Below are 21,440 nucleotides of genomic sequence, written 5' to 3'. Positions count from 1 at the left end.
ACAGTCCGTCTGCAGCAGAGGACAAAACTACACAATTCACATTTCAGCTGATAGAATAAAGGAACACGTGAACATCTTGATTCAAGATTGATTATATTGGGCTGAATCTGCCATCGTGGTGAATCTACCCTCTCTGATTATATCCCTCCTGTAAACACACTGATTGTGAAATTATTCTGCGCTGACTCACCAGAGCATCAGCAACTGCCGCCTCCACCTCCGTGCCGGTGTTCAGGACCCTCATGGCGTTGACCGACGCCGAGATTCTCGCTTGGTGAATCAAACCGTATCGGTCTAGACAGGAAGCGGGAAAAGAAAAAAGGTAAAAGAGGAAGGTGAGTGAAGAACAACGATAAACTAAAAGTGTCCAGTGTAACTCACCTGATTGGACAGAAGCAAAGAACGCTTGTCTTACTTTTGTTACTGTTTCTTTTGGACACGTTTAAATAGAAAGTAAAATACTGAAAATGAAGGAGGAGGGGAACAGTCGCAAGTCTCCAACCACCAGAAGCAAAATGAAAAGATGAAACAGGAGAAAAACCAAAACAGTTGATGATGACCAGGCTCTTCCATAACAGCACAGGCATAAACTGAAGCCATTTCCTTCACAGGTGATGGATATAAAACAGATGCACCAAGAATACTAAATAAAAATAAAACAACTGAGGCACAATTCACAAAATTCTACGGATGAAAAGTGGAAAATAAGTCAAAGTCGCCTGTAAATCACAATTCCACGAAATTAAAAACGCAAAGTACAGCGGATGACAAAATGTTTCCCTTCACATGCTAAACAAAAACAACTTCTTACCTTTCCTGTTCGCTAAAATACTGAACAAAAAGCTCAAGAATACTCTGAAGTCATGGAAAGATGGATTCTGACATCACTAAACACAACCACTGACACATGCTGGGTCAGTTCTGCCTCTAACAGGGTGGGAGTTTGTCGGGAGAGGGCGGCGGGGTGAACCGAGAGGGACCGGGAGGTCTGGGCATGCAGGTCACCTGACTGGCTGTGGGGGTCGGCTGTGGAGAGAGCGCTGGTTGAACGGGAGTGACGTCGGGAGGCTGCAGGGGACAGCAGAGGTGGGCCACATCCGGACCGGGGTGTTAGTGACAGACAGGACAGCCGGTACGACTCGGGAGCCGTTTTCACACTGCGGCACCGACCGTCACGTATCACTCGTTTCATTTTGTGTGGATTGATTTTTACACAAATGTTTCACTTGCAGGAATAGATGTGTTTCTGATCAATCAGACATCACTGCATGTTTATAATAGAGACTGATCGATATCCAGTTTTTTGGAGCTGATACCGAAATTAGGGAGTAAGAAATGTTGATATATGAGCGGATACACACACATTCTTTGCAGTGATCCCTCACATGTGGTTATCAAACACTGTTTTCTACACTGTGTTCTTTAAGATTAAGTTTTTAAATCAGCTCATATCGATTTCTCTGTGAGCCAGTATCAGCTGATAATATCACTGAACCGATTTATTGGTCGGGCTCTTTTGATTAATTTATGTGATTATGGTGTAGCTTTCCTGTGTGGCTTTATAGAGGTTTTAGTTTTGCAGCGTGAAAAAGGTCCCAACTAGCTGAATCACATGTGGATATACAGGTTCAGAACATCGTACAGTCACAGTACCACCAAAATTGGGACGCTTTAAACAAAATAAAACAAAAATTCGAAAATGAATTAAGGAAAACAAGAAGAAGAAGAAAAAATTGAACAGCTTCTGCTACGTCGTCCTCTGTGTCATCCACAATCTAATAACGGCAAACATCATGACAACTGTACACAGATTAATTCAGGGGAAAAAAATCAAACCTTCCAAAATAAATGAACATTAGAAGATGAACTTTAAAAAACAAACAAAACCCAAACAAACACCAGACGAGGAGAAGTTGTATCAGAGTCAGTGCATGCACAGAGAGAGATGGGCAGATGCAGCATCGTGGCCATAAGACAACACCAACAACAGGAGGGAGGCTCGTGTTAGCATCAGGTAAAGACTATCCGTCCAGGACTCTCGCTGGGAGACGAGGTCCAGACGGCTTTCAGCTCAGCGGTACTCACCGAGAGGAGTGAAGCCCCGAGCGGGGCTGGTGTCGCGGCTGCTCTCGCGACTGGTGTCGCGACTGCAGCCCTGACTCATGCTGGGACGGGGAATGCGGCTCCGGGCTAGCGTGCGGTAGGGAAGAGCAGCAGGAAGAAGAGCTTTACCACACAGGCTGGCTGTCAGGACAACAAGTTAGGTGGGAATGTCAGTGAGCATTCATGGGAGCAAACGTGGGTCAAGAACGAGGCAAAGAAGAAGAGCAGAGATGATGAGAGAAGGAGGCTGGAAAGTGTTGGATGAGACGAACATCAAGCTGGTTTGCCTTTCTTAAAATGTTTCTTATGGTGGTGCCAAGTTGGTATTTAGGAGAAAACACTATAAAAGGTTGTTAAAATCAAAAGGCTGTATTGCCTTGAACACACATTTGTTCAACAGGTCACAAGACGTGGTGTGTGTCAGGGAAAACAAAATAGAAAAGATCATGTAGTGTTTTATTTTCATTTAGGGCGCAAAATATCTTTTTGGCAACCCTGCAAGTACTTTATCTGGACAAAAAATGTGCAAAAGATAAACGGACAGATCGACTACCATCGTTATCCAGGAGGTTTGTTTAAACTAGGGCCAGAATATAAAGGGGAACAAAAGATGATAAGTAGATGAAGAAGAAATAAAAAAGAAGAAGAGAAAGAAGCAGAAGCAAAACGCTGTGTGAGTGAGTCGGTCAAACAGCAAACTGCTAGTGAAGGTTAGACTGGAGCAACTCAAGCTTCTGTTAACGTGTGAAACCCCTAAAAAACAGGATTACAGGGACATTTAGATACTTAGATATAAGGAAAGTAGCACAACATGAACAGTATTTTCTCTTATCACAGATATATTCAACATTTCTTCTCTTTGGTGGCACATTAAAAGATACAGAAAGCAGCTGATCCATTAAAGAACACCATCAGTTAAACTCTGACAACAGAGGGAGGAAGCTGAATCAGACTATCAGGAGAGAGTGACTCTATAACGTCTATATCAACCTACAGATCAGATTTCCTATGCAAACCACACTGTTAAACGCTAATGGCGATGACTAACCAACAGGAACAATTTCAGAAGTTTTCACCTCAGTTTTACGTAAGAAAAAATACATTTTAACCATCAGCTACAGATGTTTTCATGCCGACATCAATAACCACCACTCAGATGTTTAGGTGAAGACAAAAACTCCCTGAAGAGTCAAAGTTTCATCAATAGCAGCAGTGAAAACCGTCTCAAACACAGACACTGTTATCTTTGTCACCTGCGCTGTTTCAGAGGACGAAACAGGAACATAAAGGTTTTCGCTTTATCAGGAGGTGAAGATAGAAAAGTGTGATGACCCTCCATCACTAATCATGACCAACACACAGACTGACGTCCTGCAGGACTACAGCAGCTGGTTTACTAAAGATCATCATGTGTGAGCACCGTGTGCCGGAGCTCCGGTCTTACCGAGGCCCAGTCGGCTGGGGCTGGTCTCGCGGCTGCAGCCCTGGCTGCGAGGGATCCTGCTGCGCTTGTCCGCTGGCGTGGTGGAGGCCGACACCGTGGCGCGAGGGATCCGGCCGTAGCTGCTGTGGCCGAGCAGCTTCCCCGGAGAGCTGGAGCGACTGCCGGCTGTCGGGAGAGAGAAGAGAAGCGAACACGTGCACCGTGGTTAGACATCACTCAGAGTGGATGAGACGCTGGCCGGGGTCAGGGAGTGGTCCAAACTTTAAAGGTCCCATATTCTGACTATTTTGGATGTCTACTAGAGCTTTTTCATACTTTCACAGTACACGATGTTGCAGGGATGATGTGTTTTTGTAGGCTGGCACAGAAGTTAGCATCACTGTGGTTCCCTCGACAAAAATCCTGTGTGGGATTTTCCCAATTTTGGGTTATTGCATGACTTCAACGTCACCACCACCAAGCTTCTTACTTCACTACAATGTTTACCTACTTCACTGTAAATAAATCCATCTACAAGTTGTAAAGAACTACAGTTGAAACATTGGCAACTAAAGTCGACCTGTGAAGACGGACTGGTGAGTCGATGAACATCCGTGTTCGGTGTGAAGATTTCAAAAACTCATCGACTTCAAAACGAGGGAACAGAAGGTGCGAAGAAGCCAACTGAGTTCTGGGTTTACTTTACAGAGCACCTACACCTGCTTTAATATCAAAAAAGAAAAGGAAATCTCACTTTCTACAATATGAGACCTTTACTAACATGCTCTAAAACAAGCCTCGTGTCAACAGACCCGGTGCTCAGTGGACAGTGCAGCAACATAAAAGGCAACGTAGCATATTAGTTATATTCTATTTGTATTAATCTCAGTGTGGAGGTTAAACCTTTGTGTGTTTAATGAATTCAGTTATACTCAAAGGTGGATCTCAGTGATCAAACACAGGTGGAGGCAAACAGAACTTCACCGGAAATCAAATTAGATTCTGAATGAACAAATACAGATGTGACAGCACTGACACACACACACACACACACACACACACACAGGGTGAAGTGAGGAGCCGGATCCACAATCTAACTGGGGAAGACATTTACTGTTGCACCAGTCACCAATGGGAACAAACAACTCTTAAAACAGTGAAAACAAAGACTACAAAGACATCAAAATGGCTGACGGTAAACATCTCCGACTCCGACAGCTTCTAGAACTGCAGGGGGTGAAATAAAAATATGAGCGTGACGAGTGGAGCATGCTGCTAAACAAACGTGGAAGTGCTAAAAGAAAGACGTGCAAAGCTCTGTGTGCTACGGGGGGGGGACGGTGCTGAGGGATGAGGCGTCTGCCTTGTGATTGGATGAAGCTGAGGCCTTACCACTGATGGGATTGGCTGATCTGGATCCTGGGTGATGGAAGCAAGAGGCGGGACAGGGTGGAGATCGAGAACGGTCAGAATGAGACAGAAGGGGGTTATGTTTTATTGAGTTTACCCAGCATGCACTCTTGGACAGCTGTGGACATGTTATCTCAGGAATATACAGAAACACACACACACGCTTGTATACTTAAAACACATGCATGTATTTGCACAAATACACAAGATTTGTGAGAGACTGGAGGTTGTTTTTTCAGGGTGCTGTAGCGGATGAGAAACATCACACACACACACAGAAGAACATCGAGTATGATCTCAAAGCTGATGCAGACAAAGATCATACTGAAACGTGAGTGTGACAGATTAACACTCAAAGCTGTGTGATGCTGAACGTGTGACGAGTCGGGTGTGTATACATACGCTGGGACTGGGAGACAACTTTGGCACGACTGCGCCCCCTACTGTCCACCACCGAGGTACTGGCCCCGCCCACGCTGCCCGAGCTCTGCCTCCTGGTACGAACGCGACCTGGACGACAAGGAAAAACGGAGAGAGAGGCAGCGGGAGTTTTAATCCACATGAATGACTGGTGTGTGTGTGTGTTCACCCCCAACCCTGGACAGAGATGCTGGAGGGGAGGAAAAAAGTCTGGGGAGAAAGAATGAAGAAGACCTCCCCCCCCTGAAAAACACACGGGAGGGAAACAGACAAACCTGGGTCCGTTTGAGTTTGCAAATAATTCTCTGCTTTTGTTTTAACGTTGGAGTTCAATACGCTGCGGCTGAGACGTGAAGAATTATTGGCAAACTGTCCGACCCAGGTCTGGAGAGAGACAAACAAACGTGGAGTATCACAGAATAGATGCTACGCTTGAGAAAGAACCTGCAAAAAACAAACACTGACAGCTTCATCTTTTAAAAAAACTGTTAGCCTTCCTGATTCAATACAATGAGCATCAAGCTGAAAGGCTGGTTTTAGACTAGAGGTGCCTGAACGCCAGTAATTTATTTAGCTTAGTTTTAATTATGATTACTTTTGTTATCAAAGCATAAAGAAGCATTTTTATTTTTATTAAATAATGGCTCCTGGGTGATATCCACAATTTTAGACCCCGTTTACACGAGGACGCTTGCGGGTAAAAACGACAAAATATTTTATCGGAAGTGCCTTTCGTTTACACGGTGACGGCGTTTTTGGGGCTTGAAAACACAAAAATCTGAAACCGTTGAATACGCTCCGCCGCAGCGTTTCCGTGTACTCTGGCAAAACGCAAAACTCTGCTCACGTCACGTACGCGTTTACGTCACATACATGCGCCAGTACAGGGAAATAAACAAACATGTCGGATTATTTCCATGCATCGGACCTTCAAGCTGCTCTGGCAGCTCTAATAAACGTACAGGAGTCTTTCCACGAAATGTACAGGATATGTACAGATAGTATTACTGAACAGAGAAGGATCTGTAATTACCTCTATCAAATTTTGGATGCACCAATTCGTCGGAGGCGACCCAGGCGGCTTTGGACGAGACCCTAGCAGCCTGGCATGCATACCCAATCGAATTCCACACACTTTTGCGTCACCATATGCACGCAGATTTCCTCCGGAAAACGCTCGTCTAAACGCGGAATAAAAAGTGAAGACGCGACGCCACTTTTGCGCCGTCTGTTAAGACCGTCATCGTGTAAACGTAGCCTCATATCACGAGATGTCTCGCTCCGTACAAACAACCGTGATCAGCTCCAGAACAAAACGATGTGTCTTATTCAGAATATTATTGATCAATAGTCTGACGAGGTATTAGATCTGTTGCTTTTTACTGTTCCCTGTTTTTCCAGCGCGTTCTTGACAACAAAGAAAATAAAAAAGTCAAACAGTCAGAAAGTCAAACTCGTCCTCTGACTATGTGAGAGGAGTTAATTACAGTTTTTTAAAAAAACTGCATAGAAACACTAATTTTCCTCTGGTATTACCCAAAAAAAAAGTATCTGTCATACGTAACGTGACATCACAAAACAGATGGTATGGTTATATTTCATGCTACATTGGATACACAACACAACAGTCCAACGTCTGAGGCTGCAGACGCCGCAGCGCACCGACTGTTAGGGTGGTGCATCAACTTCTGTGAAGCGAGAAGGGGAAGAAGCAAACAACCTTCTCTCAACGCGACCCTACAGTGACGAAACATGTTCGCTGTGTAAGTAACGGAGACGATGGATACGGTTGTCAGGGTTACAGTCAGGAGGAGGAAATCCATGCAGACACAGTCCATGCAGAGATCCACAGAAGTGACGACCACTTTGGGGGGGATAAAGAGAGGAAGAAGAGGGCACAGATGAAGAGAGAGAAGGATGTAGAACGTGTAGCCCGTGACAGCTGACAGAAAAAAAGACACACTCGTACACTTTCTGTCTTCTCACACACACATACACACAGACACACAAGTCTTACCATCACTTTTACCAGGAGTGCCATCTTTTTTGGGCATTTAAGAAAGGCGGTGCAGCAGCGAGTGGGAGGAGAGGTATAGAGGAAGACGTTAGTAGCAATTGAAGCAGGAACAGGAGTGAGTGGATAAGCAAGGGGCCTCATCATCATTAGTAACGGCCATTATCGAGCTGTGGGGACTCATCGGAGAAGAACAAGGGAGGGAGAGGAGCTTCTGCATGGCGAGAAGATGACAGTAAATATCTATCGGCGGCGTTTGGATTAAAACTTTCCCCCATTAGCTCGAGACGTCGGTGAAAACGTCTTTAGGAAAGTGTCAGGGAGGCTGCTCAGCCTCATCACGGCCATTTGTCAAGAATGTCATGGTAGGATTTAAACAGTTCCTGCTGGCAGAACAGTCTAATGACGACCTCGGTGGTCGTTAATCACGCCAGTCAGGCCCATAAAAGCCAGTGACTACAGGAGAAAATGTCAGATCTGGCTGAGAGAGCCTCTGAAAAAGGAGTCTCAATCTCATCAAATACAACATCGCATAGTTCTTTAAGTAAATCTAGAGAGAGATTTTTCTTTGTAAGCACGACGCAGAGGTTTGTTTCTCTGCGTTTGGAGGGTTAGAGGGAGGTGACTGATGGATTACCTAATGAGGCGTAGGATCCTGGGGGCAGCGCAGCCGCCGAGCTGAACGGCGAGGAGGCAGGAACGGTGGACAGACGTGACTTGGCGCTGGAGGCGGCGTTTACATCGATGTCACTACGGGAGCGCTGCAGAGAACCAGGCGTGGTGTGAACCCTGGAGCCCACCAGCTTACCTTCAGCAGCGCAGGGGTGGAGAGGAGACAGTGAAATGAGATAGTGGAGCTCATTACTGACATCTAGTGCTGCAACTAATGATTATCTTCATTCATTCATTATTTTTATATTATCATTTATTCATCAAACAGCCCCAAAACCAAAAGAAATCTTCATTTATTGTCATAAATTGCAAAGACAGGCAGCAAATCCTCACATGAAAGAAGCTGAATTTAGCAAATGTTTAACATTTATGCTTGAAGATTTACAATCAATAGATAAATCAAAATAGTTGCATGCTAATTAACTTCTAAACATTTCACATTTCATTTGCACCAAAGCATCAGAGAGTTCTTAGTCTTCAGCAACAACTGAGACAAAGTACATGCACAGATCATATTTATAAGGGTTAAATGCCACAAAGTGTTTTTAAATGTCATATATTTAGTATTCTTCTTTGTCATTATTATTTTAAATCGCTCAATATCAATTTTCTGGCTCTTTAGATCATTTTCTTTTATTGCTATAATATTTAAAGTCTGTGTGTCTCATGTCTCTAAAGCACTCAGCTATAAATGAGTGCAGTTGGGGACTAGAAGGATACAAAGTATTGATTAAGGGAACTTTATTCTGGTTACACTAAACTGCTTTCCTGCACTACAAACAGTCAGATACTGCAGTGTACAGTAGTAGGACAAGGTTTAATTAACTGTCTAATAATTAGATTTTAACACAATTTATCATCAGATAAAAAAGAATGACAATTAATATGATGTGATATTTTCCTAAATAAATCCCTCACCGACTGAATAAAAATGTAAAAAACTGAACTAAATACAGAAAATGGAAACAGAGAAGTCGTTAAAGTTATCAAGTCCCAAGTCAGGTCTTTAACTTCGAAGTCCAGTTTAGTGTCAAGTCGTCTATTTTCTGTCAAATCAAGATGCAAGACATCAAAACAGAGATAGAGAGTCACTTACGAAGTGACTTACTTCTTGTTATACTCCCTCCGATGACGCTCTTCACAGACAACGGCCGGCTGAATGAAAAAAACATAAACAGCAAGAAACGTTTTAGACTTCATCACATTTCACCTGAATTCATCTGACACAAAGAATCAGAATCAGAACTTTTGTTGGACGACACGTTGTCCCAGAAATAACTGCAATAAAGGATATTATTGTCATTTTAAAACCATTTTATGACACTGATGTAATGAACTTTTAACAAGGATGTAGGCAGTAATTACTTAACAGGTAACAGACTCGTAATCCTGTTTTTGCCACTTTTTGTTCGGTCATGTATAAATATCGATACGTCATAACGCAGAATTAGAACAATTAAAATTAAACTGCATATACATTTGTGAAACGTATGAAGTGACTGTATTGGAGAGCACTTTAGAATAAAAACTGTGATTATAAATGGACCATGTGCAGCAGATTTCCTAGAGCTCCGTGTATTTAGCTGCTGGTTAAGAAATGATTAGCACCAGATTGGAAAACATGGCTTCCTGTGAGACATTAAAAAATGAGCTCACCCCCTAAAACACACACACAGACACACACCCCTCCCACACACACACACACACACACACACTGATGACCACAACAGCTGCAGCCCTGATGGATTCAGTATGAGGTCATTAGCCAACGCGCTCCGTAGGGAATCTATAAACTGGCTGAATAACGTCAATCGATCCGAGAGTTTTGTGCACGAGCGCACGGCCGTCTGCTGCCCAGCTGATTCTAATCAACAGTGTTTTTACAATCATATTCAACACGACAGATGCATTAGTGGTTTCCTCCAATCAATTACTGCACACAGATGTGAGAAAAGAACAAGATGAAGATGGAGCAAAAGGAGAAGTGATGGAGAACAGAGGGATTGTCTGGGTTCTTACTTAAGACTCTCCTGGGAGGACGACGAGGATCGGTCCGACTGTGGCAGCGACACGATGCTGTCAGAGCTCCTCAGGTGAGACTGGAGGGCCTTCTGATAGGTGGACTCCAGCGCCTGGAACAGGTGCTCTGCCTCGCGGCTGTAGTGACTGTGGAAACCCCAGTAGCACCTGTAGGTGACGGCGAGGAAAGTCAGAAGATGAGATGATGCACCACAGAGATAAAAAGAAAGTCTGCTGGGAGCGACACTTACTTTCTGGCGATGGATCTGGCCTCAGAGTCCGCATCGTGGATGCCTTTCTTGATGGTCTCCGTCAGAACGGCCACGTGTCTGGGGTAGTAAGGGAACATGGTGAGGAGGTCACAAGCAGGTAAAACCAGGAAGTAAAAGCAAGCTTAAGAAAAAAAAACTCCCGCAGTGTGTTTTTCTTCTTCGTCTCTGCCTGCCTCTTACAGTTTTATTCCCCCTGTGGTCCACGGGGAGTGTGGCCACGCACGGGGTTTGCCGCACACTTTTTAAAGTCTCTGCCGCTGCTGTTGTCATGGTTACAGAGATGGAAAGTCGCCTTGTAGCTGGTGGTCTTCTCGATGATGACGGCTCTCTCGCAGGACTCATCAATTTAACGGGCCTCATCAGCGGTGCATCCAGTCAACGCTTTTGCTAACTCAAATGCCAACATGTGAGAGGAGGAGGAGGAAGACGACGACCGCCACAACACACATGCTGCACGTTTTATCGCTTTATCTGTTTCACACACACTTGCTGGTTTTGGAGGAAACAGCAGATTTGTTTAATGCTCAGTCTTACCTTTCCAGTGTATTAGTGTGCCACTCTTGTAACATGAGGTCCAGGAACTCGTAACAGCGTCTGGAAAGTAAAACACTTCTTAGTATGGACGCACAATATGTAATGTTTGGATGAGATGCTCTGGAGGAGAGCTCGGGGATCGTCTTTAAACTTTTGTGATTAAAAACTGGATTTATCTTCACTCCTGTTTATCAGCCTGACTGCAGCAGCGACCCACAGAAGTAATTTGACTGCTGATATTTGGAAAAATACTGAATATCTGCCCCTGAATACCGTCTACCGCTCCTGGAAACTCACCAAAATAAATGAATAAAACAGTATTTAAATGAGTATATAAACATCTGTATAAACGTCCTCTTACCGTCTGACTGCCACTGATTTGGACGTGCAGTTACTGGTGATGATGGGGATGAGACGTGGGTAGTGTGTGTGCTGGAAGACAAAGAGGAAAGTCCAAAAGTCAGCTTTCATTAAATCTTCCTACATCTTTTCGTTCTCACATGAAGGGGGTTTTGTGCTCGACGTCTCACCCTCAGGATGAGGCGGATGGCGGCCATTCCAGACGTGGCCATGACTTTGGCACTGTTGGGCACGAGGTTCAGCAGCGTGGGCATGATGCTCTCCGCCCCGTGGTCAAACTTGTTACCCAGCAATGACGACAAATGTCTGAGAGAGGGAAGGACATGTTACTCCGCAAGTCGTTTACTCAAAAGGGAGGTGAAAAACTAAACAAAGAGGATAAAATCTGACATTTATTGTCTGAAGAAATTGTAAAAAATGTTCTAATAAAGACTGAACATCTGGTCCACCTCAGCGGGGGTTTATCTGAGCGGCGGTGACATTACAGGGGATGACAGGATCCTCGGCGCTCCCATCGATTCATCAACCTACTGCTCTTTCAGTGCATCTCTGCTCTGTTCCACCTCATCAGGGTTGTATTACAGTTTAGATGACGGATGTTTCTTCTTTTTTTTTTTTGGTGCGGGGCGCCCGAGCAGGGCTCACGTTCATTAGCTCAAGTATGTGGAAAGAAAAGAATCTGAGCAGGCTGTTTTGGTGGCGTAACTTTAATCAGTTGAAGGTTTGAGTTAATGTCACCGCCGCCAATCAAAGACGATCCTGGAAAAGGCGACTGATCCATTAAACTTTAAACTTTCTTCCCAGTTTTTCATGATATTATCCCGTGTATGTGAAGCATGTAGCATTTAGAAATCTCTTTCTCAGCTCAGGATCTTACCCCAGTGTGATGCAGGTCTCTCGGACCACCTGTGAGCGCAGATCTTTAGCCGACAGTTTTAACGGAGCCTCCAGGAGACGAAGCTGCTGAGGGAAACCTTCGTACTCAACCGCTCCGGCCAGTATGAGAGAGCGGACCTTCTTCATCTGGAGAGCGACAAGATATATGAGTATCTCATCACTGGATTCAAGCACTTCAGCCCTGTCGAGTGTGCATATGTGAGTCTTACCGCCACCACTCGGTGCTCCCAGTCATGTTTGTCATCAGACAGCATCTCTCTGACCTTTGACATCTGATCCTCGAACTCTCTGTTCGAGTAGATCTGGACACAAAACGACAGGAGAGATCATGTTAGCATCGTTATGATCAGTTATTTCAAGTTACCTACAATACTTTAAAGGTGGAGATTAGTTTAAAATACAATAATATACATATAAAAGCAAATGTTCCACGTCCGTAGATCCCTGATGTTGAAACACATCATAAATAAAAGAAAACGATAGTTATGTTAGCTCACCGCGACTGTGGGCACATCTTCAAACGCTTTGATGAAATCTTCTTCATCAACAGCACCGGCAGCTGCTTCTTTACCTGTGAAGAAAGAAAAAGAACAATTCATCGTACGTGTAGTTTAACAGCACTTCAACACGTCTGTTCAATTAGTTATTGATTATCTGCTTTGAGGTTTCAGCTTCTTCAATGGGAACATTTTCCGTTTCTTTACTTCCTTTTGACAGTAAACTGAAAATATATATGTTTGTTGACAAAACACGACATTTGAAAACATCATCTTTGTTTTTGGGAAACACCAATAAACAGTTTTGACCATTTTCTGACATTTTGTGAGCCCAACAACTTATCGATTCATCAAGAAATATAAGCGTCAGGAAAGCTCGTGTCTCACCTGAGGCCTTCGGTGTGGTGGCTGAGCTGGGTCTCCTCACAGAGCTCACTACAGTCCTCCTGCCACCGGGGGGCGCTTTGGATGATGAGGAGGAGGAGGACCGGCCTCCATCCACAGAGTCTTCATCCTCAAAGTTCTTATCTGGAACAACAGAGGCAGAGAAAGGATAAATACACGACGCGACCGGGAAATAACAACAAACGTCACCGATCACTCGATGACTGAGGGATATTTCCTGTAAAGGATCAATAAATCATCACTGTCTCATCGTTCAGAGACGCATCTCTTCCCTCAGGGGTCACTCGGCGATCTTCCTGAAACGCATCATCATTCTCTTCTCGTTAATCAGACTCATCTTTTGCATCGTATGAGCTCGGCCTGCCTCAGCGCAGAGTGCAGCGCGTGTGTCCATTCAACCTTTATCTGTCCGTCCATCTGACTTTAATCTGGTTTGGCAGCCGTGCACGGATACACGGCCCCCCGTCACCTGCCCAACGTGACCATTCACACGAGGGATTAGCCCCCCGGCAGATATGACGAGCCGGGCGGCTGCTGTCAGCTGAGGCACGGACACTAACGGGAATGTTTGCAGCTGAGGTCATTGTCTGTTCCATTTTTTAACAACAACCTGATTTATCAAAAAGAACGTGCTCCTATGGCTCAGCACCCACTTTTACCTGCATGTAAACACTATACCTGAGTCACATTTATTGATAAAAATGGAGAAAATAACAGCACAGAATGATGATCAGGCTCTCAGTATCATAACCATGACACTGCATCCATCAGACGGACAGAAAACACACAGTGGAGGACGGGAACAGACGGCAACAGGTTGATGAAAGGAAAGAGACGTCTAGCCGGAGGAAGCGGACGGAACGACGAGACAGAAACACCAAGAAACACGAGAGCGAAGCCGAGCGGGGAGGAGAACGGACGGATAGAAAAAAGGCATCGGTCTTACGAGCGCAGATTTTCTTGCACACCAGCTTCCTCAGCATGTCTCTGCTGCACCCTCTAACACGCTCTCTCCTCTCCGTCAGGCATCCCTGTCGTCAGGATGTGTGTGTGTTTGGCTTTCTGTGTGTTGGTGTGTGTGTGTGCCACGCTGGGCTCTGACAGAGTGCCAGACTAACCTCCCTTCAAGCCTTCGGTGTGTGTGTGTGTGTGTGTGTGTGTGATGATGGTGGTGAAAAGAGGGAGGGGTCTTTTGTTGTGAGATCACCTCTTTTTTTTTTTTTTTCCCCTGCCTAGCGAGTAAACACACACTCATTCAGCAACAACACGGCCGACAACAAACAGAACAGAATTCCTGCGTTTGAACCTCGTGTTAACGCCGGAGCTCAGAATGAGGTCACTGCTGCAGAGCTGACACAGACACAACATACACACAATATACTGTCTTTTATTTTGGTTATCCTGACAGAAGTGTGGTCTGTTCCTGCTTTTAACAGCTGACTCACAGTTAAATAAACCCGCTTAGTCATTATATCCACATTACTTATGATTATATATCTGTTTCATATGATTTCTTATCAATTATATTGTATTAATACTTTGTGGCACGTACAAATAGTCATAGTCTACAATATCAAAGGTGCATTATGTAGTTTTGGGGAGGAATTTTGAACTGAGAATTTCAAAATGTACGATAGAATTATTTATTTTTTCAAGTGAATAAACGAGCTGTTGTCAGAGAAATAAAGAAGGTCACAGAACACTGTTTTGAAGATAGAGAGATGGCAGGGTCCGCCACATATAAACATGGTAAAATAGAGTAAATCATGTACAGTCAGTTTGTTTATTCAGTTTATTCAGTCATGACAACAAAGAGAGTTTGTTTAGGGATTTCTTTACATCTCTCTATCTATAGAATTTTAAAAAATGTAATAATTAAAGAGGCGGTTTATTAAGTGTAACTTATGGTGCATATTTTGTGAGATAAAAACATTGTTGTGAGTTGTTTGGATATGATTACATCTACTGTTAGATGCCCTGGAGTTATTGGAACGGTTTAGTTGAATCTTTGTCAGCAACTGGGCACAAATTCCCGGTTCAAACACAATTAAAAGACAAAAACAACTGTGTTGATTGAGAATTTGAATATTGTCCCTATTCTGTTTCTTTTGAGGTAAACTACAACATAAAGAAAAGCAGCCAAACACTCCACAAGAGAAAAATGAGCTCACGCTGTCCTTACAAAAGGCTAATAGCTTGAACACCTCGACAGAAAGAAGCACAGCCGCCTCCCTCACGTGGGAGAGTATTGATCAGAGCTGTCGGAGGGGCCGTTCTCACCGCGCTGACACAAATGTCGAGGTGATTCATCTGTGTGTCGGGGGAGCCATTAGAGCTGCACGCAACATGCAAAGAGCTGTTCAAAGGCAGATTCTCACACAGGACTGAGAGCTGCAGCCTCAGCGGTGCTGCTGTGTGGAGGTGGCGGCCTCCGGACGCATCAACACCACTGAGAACCGCTCAGCATGTGGACGGCTTGTGTGAAGTCAGCAGCTTGTCCGAGATGCTACATGTTGTTTTCATGAAAATATGACAGGACAGAAGATATTACAACATCCTCTGAGGAGGGGGGGGGGGGCTCATGAACAGTGACTTAGACAGTAACTCATATTTAATCTTAGTCGGTGAGAGTTCACATACAGTTCGTGTCCGGAGCAAAGTCCTGTTTGGCAACTGAAAATATTTTATTTATGTATTTAACCTTGACTGAAAAAGGAGGTCTCTTGATGAAACCTGTCCAGAACATAACAAGACAAATCCACCACAGACCAACTCATCCGTCATCTGGTTCAGATTTCTTCACCTATTTTGTAATTTGATGGTTATTTTTCAAGTATTAGTGGGCAGCATAGAGAGACAAAGTCACGCCTTTTCCTGTTTCCCTCATATCATGTAGTTTTGAGTGGAACTACATCGTCTCGCTCAACACACGTCACATGGCCGCCAATTTGGCTCAGAAAAGGTGCTAAAAGGGATAAAAATCACAATAAATCTGCTCATATTGACGACTGCAGTTATCAGTTCTGTGAGCTGCTGACACACCGGAGCTCTACAATGTTTAAATTACGAGTTTTGGCGAGCGTTCAACGAGACGACGTCACTAACGAGACTGTTGGCTGTGTCGTCTTTGTAATGAGGTTTTCACAGTCTGAGTTTTCATTAGTTTGATGATAAACTGAGACTTAAAATGATCTTTTAAATCAACAAACATCATATGTGTGAATCAAGACGCAATTCAAACAGGATCAATACATTTATTTGTCTCTCTTCGTTCACTAACATACAAAGGTTTTCTGAAATAACGCAAAGAGGCATCACTTCAGCTCTTTATGCTCCTTTAATACCGTATATGTACATTTATAATTCAATAAATGATGATATTTATTGCTAGAAATTCAAATTAGAAATAAAACTACCAAATTTACACCTGAAAGATAAAGGTTCTGTATGCAGAGATGCAGAAATAATAATAACAAAAACAGTTTTTATTCAGAAAAATAATTTAACAGCTTGGAATAAATATGGCAAAATCTCTGATTGTTAATATAACAGCTATCCACTGTTTCTACTGCAGAAAACTGAAGTTAGTGTTATAAATCAGTGGGAATTAACTATTAAGAATCACACACAACGTCTACTATTAGGTCTGTTTGAGGCATTAAGGGTGTGATGTCTTAAACGTCCACTAGGTGTCAGGAGACGCTGCGAACTGCAACACTTCAACACTGAAACCCTCAAAGTTGCTGAAGCTGCACTGGCATCAGCAGAGTCGCCAGTAATCTGTCTCTCAACCACAGATTTATATAATAGGGAGGATTCTCTCTCCCCTCTCTGTGCTCTTTAGAGAAAGAATAAAGGCCCAAAGGCGCGAGGGATTTAGAGAAAGTTCTGGAAAAGTAAAAGTTCATGGAGACGATTAAAAGAATGTTCTGGTGATCTCATCCTTTCACCTCTTCTGTCCCTTAAACTCTCAGTTACTCTGAACTCTACGTCACATTATTTACTCTCTCGTTGTCTCGTCTTCTGCCCTCGGACCTCACAGGGACACTAACGGGGTTTTCCACCGGGCTCCGGGCCTCGTCCCGTCACACAGGCAGTGGTGTTTTTTTAGCCAGCAGCCCTGAGAGGTTACGTAAGGAGGCAGGAGGCCGGTGGTGATCAGCGTTATGTCACAACAAAGATGTCTTGTTTTGCTGACACACCAGAGAGGCTGCGGGCAGACAAGTTAACCTCCCGGCTAGAAGTTTAGTTTTTTCTGAAAATCAAATATTTACCAGCCTCTGAGCTCTCTGCTCTCTGCTCTCCCTCTTTGTTTTTCACCTCACACAAACACTTCATGTGAGTTTTGCTCCCTCAGAAAAACCTCTACCTGTTTAATCCAGACGGGATGGAGGAGTCCTGACTGTTAGTTGTTTTCTCAAGATCGTGAGTTATTCACATCATTATCACAGAATAACAAATGTTGGATTGGATGGATTTTTAATAAAAGGTACTCACTGATCTGACATGTTCAGCTTCAATCAGCTGCTACACTTGTCAGGTCACCGTGTTATCTTGCTGACATGCTGATCTAAAAAACACACTAAGCTAATTATACTTTTGGCCTTAATAAATCATATTCAGTTCACTGTCAGGACAGTGGTTTTACTCGTTTATGGAGGGCTTAAGTGCCTGTATTTGGTAAGAGGTCCTCCTTAAAGATATCTTAACAGATTTCGATCAAGAAATATGCTTTTTTCCATAATTTGGGATGAGAAAGCAGAAAGCTGCAGCAGATAATAAATAAACAACACGCTAAAATCTCAAAGACAAAACGTGCCAAACCACTGAAAACTAATTACAACCATCAGCATCTGGGAAAAGATGTTTTATAGTTTGTTGTTCTCCACATTGATTTTACAATCAGTTGACTTAGCTGGTGCCAATATATACAGATATATATTCACATGTAAAAACATCTTGCTGACTACAGCAGCTGATGACTGATTGGCTTTAAATACATTTATTGCCTCGTCGTTGCCTTAATGTTCACTTTTTCAGTATTGAACACACAGAAACTCCCACAAAGGAAGCTACAAAAGGCCGCTTTGATCTGTTAGTCTGAGTCAGAAAAGGCCGACTGAGCCCCTAAAAGTTGAAGCTCCACCTGTTCTGACAAGCACTGAGCTCTGACGCCTCCGAGGCCCTGATCTTTACAGCCACCTGCCGGGATCAAAAACAGACACAAGTGGGAACAGATCTTACAAGAATGTGGTGAATGTCACAGCGGAGCAGCAATACGAGCGAGATGTGTGATTATTCAGCACCTCGAGCAGCTGAGTTTCCTACGATGACGAGGAGAGATCACGATGAAAAAGCGTCCGTGGACCGTTTTTATCTCCCTGTCCATCTAAAACTAAACTGAAGCGACGTGTACAGTATGAAAGATATACATTCACATCTTTATCACAAGTGTTTGATAACCACATCTGCAGAAATGTGTGTTTATGTACAGTATATATTCTGGTTATTAAAGGGATATCAGCCAGTGTATCAATATCCTAATTGTTTTACTTCCTTATATCAGTATTCACCCTCAAAATGAATCTTGAGCCCTACACTGAAAAGATTTAAATTCAACTATACCACAGTTTCTCCGATTAACAGTCGGCACATTCTCACATTTGAAAAGCTGAAACCAGAGAATTTTTCGCATTTTCACCTGAAAAACATCTTTGTGTCGATCAACTTATTGTTCCAGCGCTAAATAAAGCAGACAAAAGTGTGAAAATACCAACATCTGCTTCCCGACGTCTTATCACGCAACGTCAGCCTGCAGGAAAAAAATTAAAGAATGATCAACAAAATGAATTCTTTCAGATATACAAGTAAGAAAACAAAGTGTATTCAGTGTGGGAGTGACGTTTTCACAGCAGACAGACACAACAGAGACACGTTATTGTGTTCTGACTCGCTGCGAGGACAATGAGCTGCCGTCCCACTCAGACTTTATAATCAACTGCAGAAACGACGGACAGAAGCCGGGAAGCAGCTTGTTGATTTCCCAGAAGCGGCGAACGACCACCGGGCTCTTATTCTGACCAACTAACTGCTGATTTTATTCCTGACGATGCTTCCTGCACCACATGTGAACGACCGTCAGCCTTCCTGAGCAAGTGATTCCCTATAAAATCTAAAATCTAGGTCTTGAACAGGCCTAAAGCGTCTGCTGCTGCTGCTGCTGCTGCTGCTGCTGCCAACAATCAGGATTATCTTCTCCGCTCATCCTAAAAGAGGAAATATGACTGTGTGCTTTATTTTGAGTGTAAAAAAACTGAAAAGAACTGAAAGACATCACAGAGGGAGCGGAGCTATATCTGCCTCAGTCACATTATGTTCACTGAAAACAAGGCAGCGCTGTTCTCGAATCTCACCGCGTTCTATTTACATCTCTGATGAAAATCTGTCATTCTGCCGACAACGCCGACGACCTGAGGGCGTTTACAGGTTCTTCTGATTCAGCTGAAAAATATGTATTTGTGCCAAACACTCAGAGACAAACGCTGCACATCAACATCCTCTTTATGCGTCGTTATTAGGATTTAATGGCACCTGATGGATGTTGGAGCACAACAGAGTCGACGAGCTTGTAAAAGAGGGAGATGAAAATGTTGTTTTGTGGATGTCTGCAGGATATAATGTTAGCAGTTCTGCAAACCACAAACACGTCCAAGATATTTGTACCAAACGTGGCACATCACGTTCATATTATACGCTTATTAACCACCTGTCACTGCAGGAGGTGGAGAGGAAGGTGGAGGTGTTGTTACAGCCAACAGAGCTGCAAAACAACTGACAGTAGTTTGAGTCACAGCACTGGATATCTTTAAGGACTCCTGGAAACATTTATAGTTTCAGGGGCGACAGAATGGGTCAACGCTGTGTGTTTTTAGGGCAGTTGTGGACATTTCCTGCGGACTTTGTGGCGACAAAACCGAGTGTTTTTAAATTGAACCTGTGGACATTTCCATTTAGTAAAAACTGGATGTTTAAAGGACACCTCCGGACATTTCCAGCAGAGTTTGTGGCAAACAAAATTGGCTATATCTCACGGGACGTTGGACCATCTTCATCCATGAATGTGGCGACCAAAAAATGTTATTTTAAACCAAATTTTGATGTTTTCCAAACCCTAACCAAGTGTTTTCTCTGCTTAAGAAAAAAAGCTGAGAAGACCACAAACACGGCAGTGTGACAAAAGAGAATTAGACAATTCAACCAAAACAAAAACGAAAAGTTGCCACATAAAGAAATGTTTTTTTCTGTGGTTTGGCAGAAACACACTTGGCTAATATTTATTCTGGTGATCGGGTTGTTTATGAAGACACTGTTTTTCTTTATACTAAAGTGTTGTTGGAGTTTTGACCTCTGCAGTGAAAACTATCTGAATCTACCAGCCAAGAGTTTCTCATTCCTCTCACAATTCATCCCTTCAGCGCTCGGTGCTGCTGAAAGCCGAGCTGAGAGAGAGGAGAAGAGAACAGAAGAGACAGCCAGGTAGCAACGAGAAGAGAAACATTCAAATGTAGAGACGGGAAGTAGAGCGAGGCAGAGAGAGACGGACCAGAAAGAGAAAGAAGCTGGAGTTAACACCAATATAAACTTGTATATGACGTAAATATAGTAACATCTCATTGTCTTTTAAATATCCATCCAAAACAACATCCCAGAAATCTTAGAAAAATTAGGAAAATTGAAATTGTCATTACAAATCGGCTCCATGTCCACATGCTTCTAAACATCTCCTGGATGTCACTACAACCAAGTTCACACCATCTCATTATGGCCCTTTTTAAAAGCTTTGACAGCTGGACAGAAAGAGAGCTAAACATAAAAGCAGAGTTTGTACATGCAGCCTGCTGAGACCGACTCTCAGTCACTGAGTTGGTTTTATTCAGTGCAGTTGGTATAGATGACCCCGGCCGGCGTCCTGGCAGAGAGGCCGGCGGCTACAGCTCCCTCAAAGACTCCCTTTAGTCGTCGGACTCACTCTGACCGGGGGCTCGTTTTCCCTTTTCACTTGGCAGCGAGCAGAAGGAAGACAATCACATCATTCAGTCGGCTGGACACAGTTTATACTCGTGTGTCTCTCTCTGTCCTCAACACACTCTCACCAGCTCTCTCAACTTGCACCGACAACTACTACAACTACTACTACAACTACTATTACTTTATATGATTATTATGAGAATTCACTGCTTGCATCAGCAGTCATTATCTTAGGTCGTACATCCAAATCTCAGTGTCACTCTCTGGTTAAATAAGGTTAGATATATCTGAATCAAGCAAAGGAGTTTTGTCAGAAAGAGTTTAGGCAAATTTTAGGCGAACTTTCCATAAACGCAAAGAGTCATTTTGTCAGAGGATGACGCGGT

At 43.5% G+C, this 21,440-nt stretch overlaps 1 protein-coding gene across 39 annotated transcripts in view; it reads right to left on the bottom strand.

Annotated features, from left to right (window-relative positions):
- Nucleotides 1–21,440, bottom strand: part of clasp1a (cytoplasmic linker associated protein 1a) — an 87,018-nt gene that overhangs the window by 17,501 nt on the left and 48,077 nt on the right. For 8 of the 39 annotated variants that reach the window (XM_030428031.1, XM_030428041.1, XM_030428047.1 and 5 more), the window contains 18 exons: nt 13,009–13,149; nt 12,622–12,695; nt 12,334–12,426; nt 12,105–12,250; nt 11,398–11,533; nt 11,229–11,299; nt 10,868–10,927; nt 10,313–10,390; nt 10,062–10,229; nt 9,139–9,197; nt 8,008–8,178; nt 7,374–7,397; nt 5,339–5,446; nt 4,919–4,945; nt 3,548–3,712; nt 2,086–2,244; nt 1,006–1,068; nt 191–294 (listed from right to left, as the gene is read on the bottom strand). In XM_030428031.1, coding sequence (XP_030283891.1) covers nt 191–294; nt 1,006–1,068; nt 2,086–2,244; nt 3,548–3,712; nt 4,919–4,945; nt 5,339–5,446; nt 7,374–7,397; nt 8,008–8,178; nt 9,139–9,197; nt 10,062–10,229; nt 10,313–10,390; nt 10,868–10,927; nt 11,229–11,299; nt 11,398–11,533; nt 12,105–12,250; nt 12,334–12,426; nt 12,622–12,695; nt 13,009–13,149 — 1,847 coding nt within the window. Of the gene's footprint in view, nt 1–190; nt 295–1,005; nt 1,069–2,085; nt 2,245–3,547; nt 3,713–4,918; nt 4,946–5,338; nt 5,447–7,373; nt 7,398–8,007; nt 8,179–9,138; nt 9,198–10,061; nt 10,230–10,312; nt 10,391–10,867; nt 10,928–11,228; nt 11,300–11,397; nt 11,534–12,104; nt 12,251–12,333; nt 12,427–12,621; nt 12,696–13,008; nt 13,150–13,972; nt 14,162–21,440 lie in introns of those variants that run through there. The other 31 variants (XM_030428060.1, XM_030428069.1, XM_030428062.1 and 28 more) reach the window with 20 other exon arrangements.

This window comes from Sparus aurata, chromosome 9 (genome assembly GCF_900880675.1).
Source record: "Sparus aurata chromosome 9, fSpaAur1.1, whole genome shotgun sequence".
Classification (NCBI taxonomy): domain Eukaryota; kingdom Metazoa; phylum Chordata; class Actinopteri; order Spariformes; family Sparidae; genus Sparus; species Sparus aurata.
The sequence above is the reverse complement of the archived record's forward strand: the minus strand, read 5'-3'. Positions and strand labels throughout refer to the sequence as shown.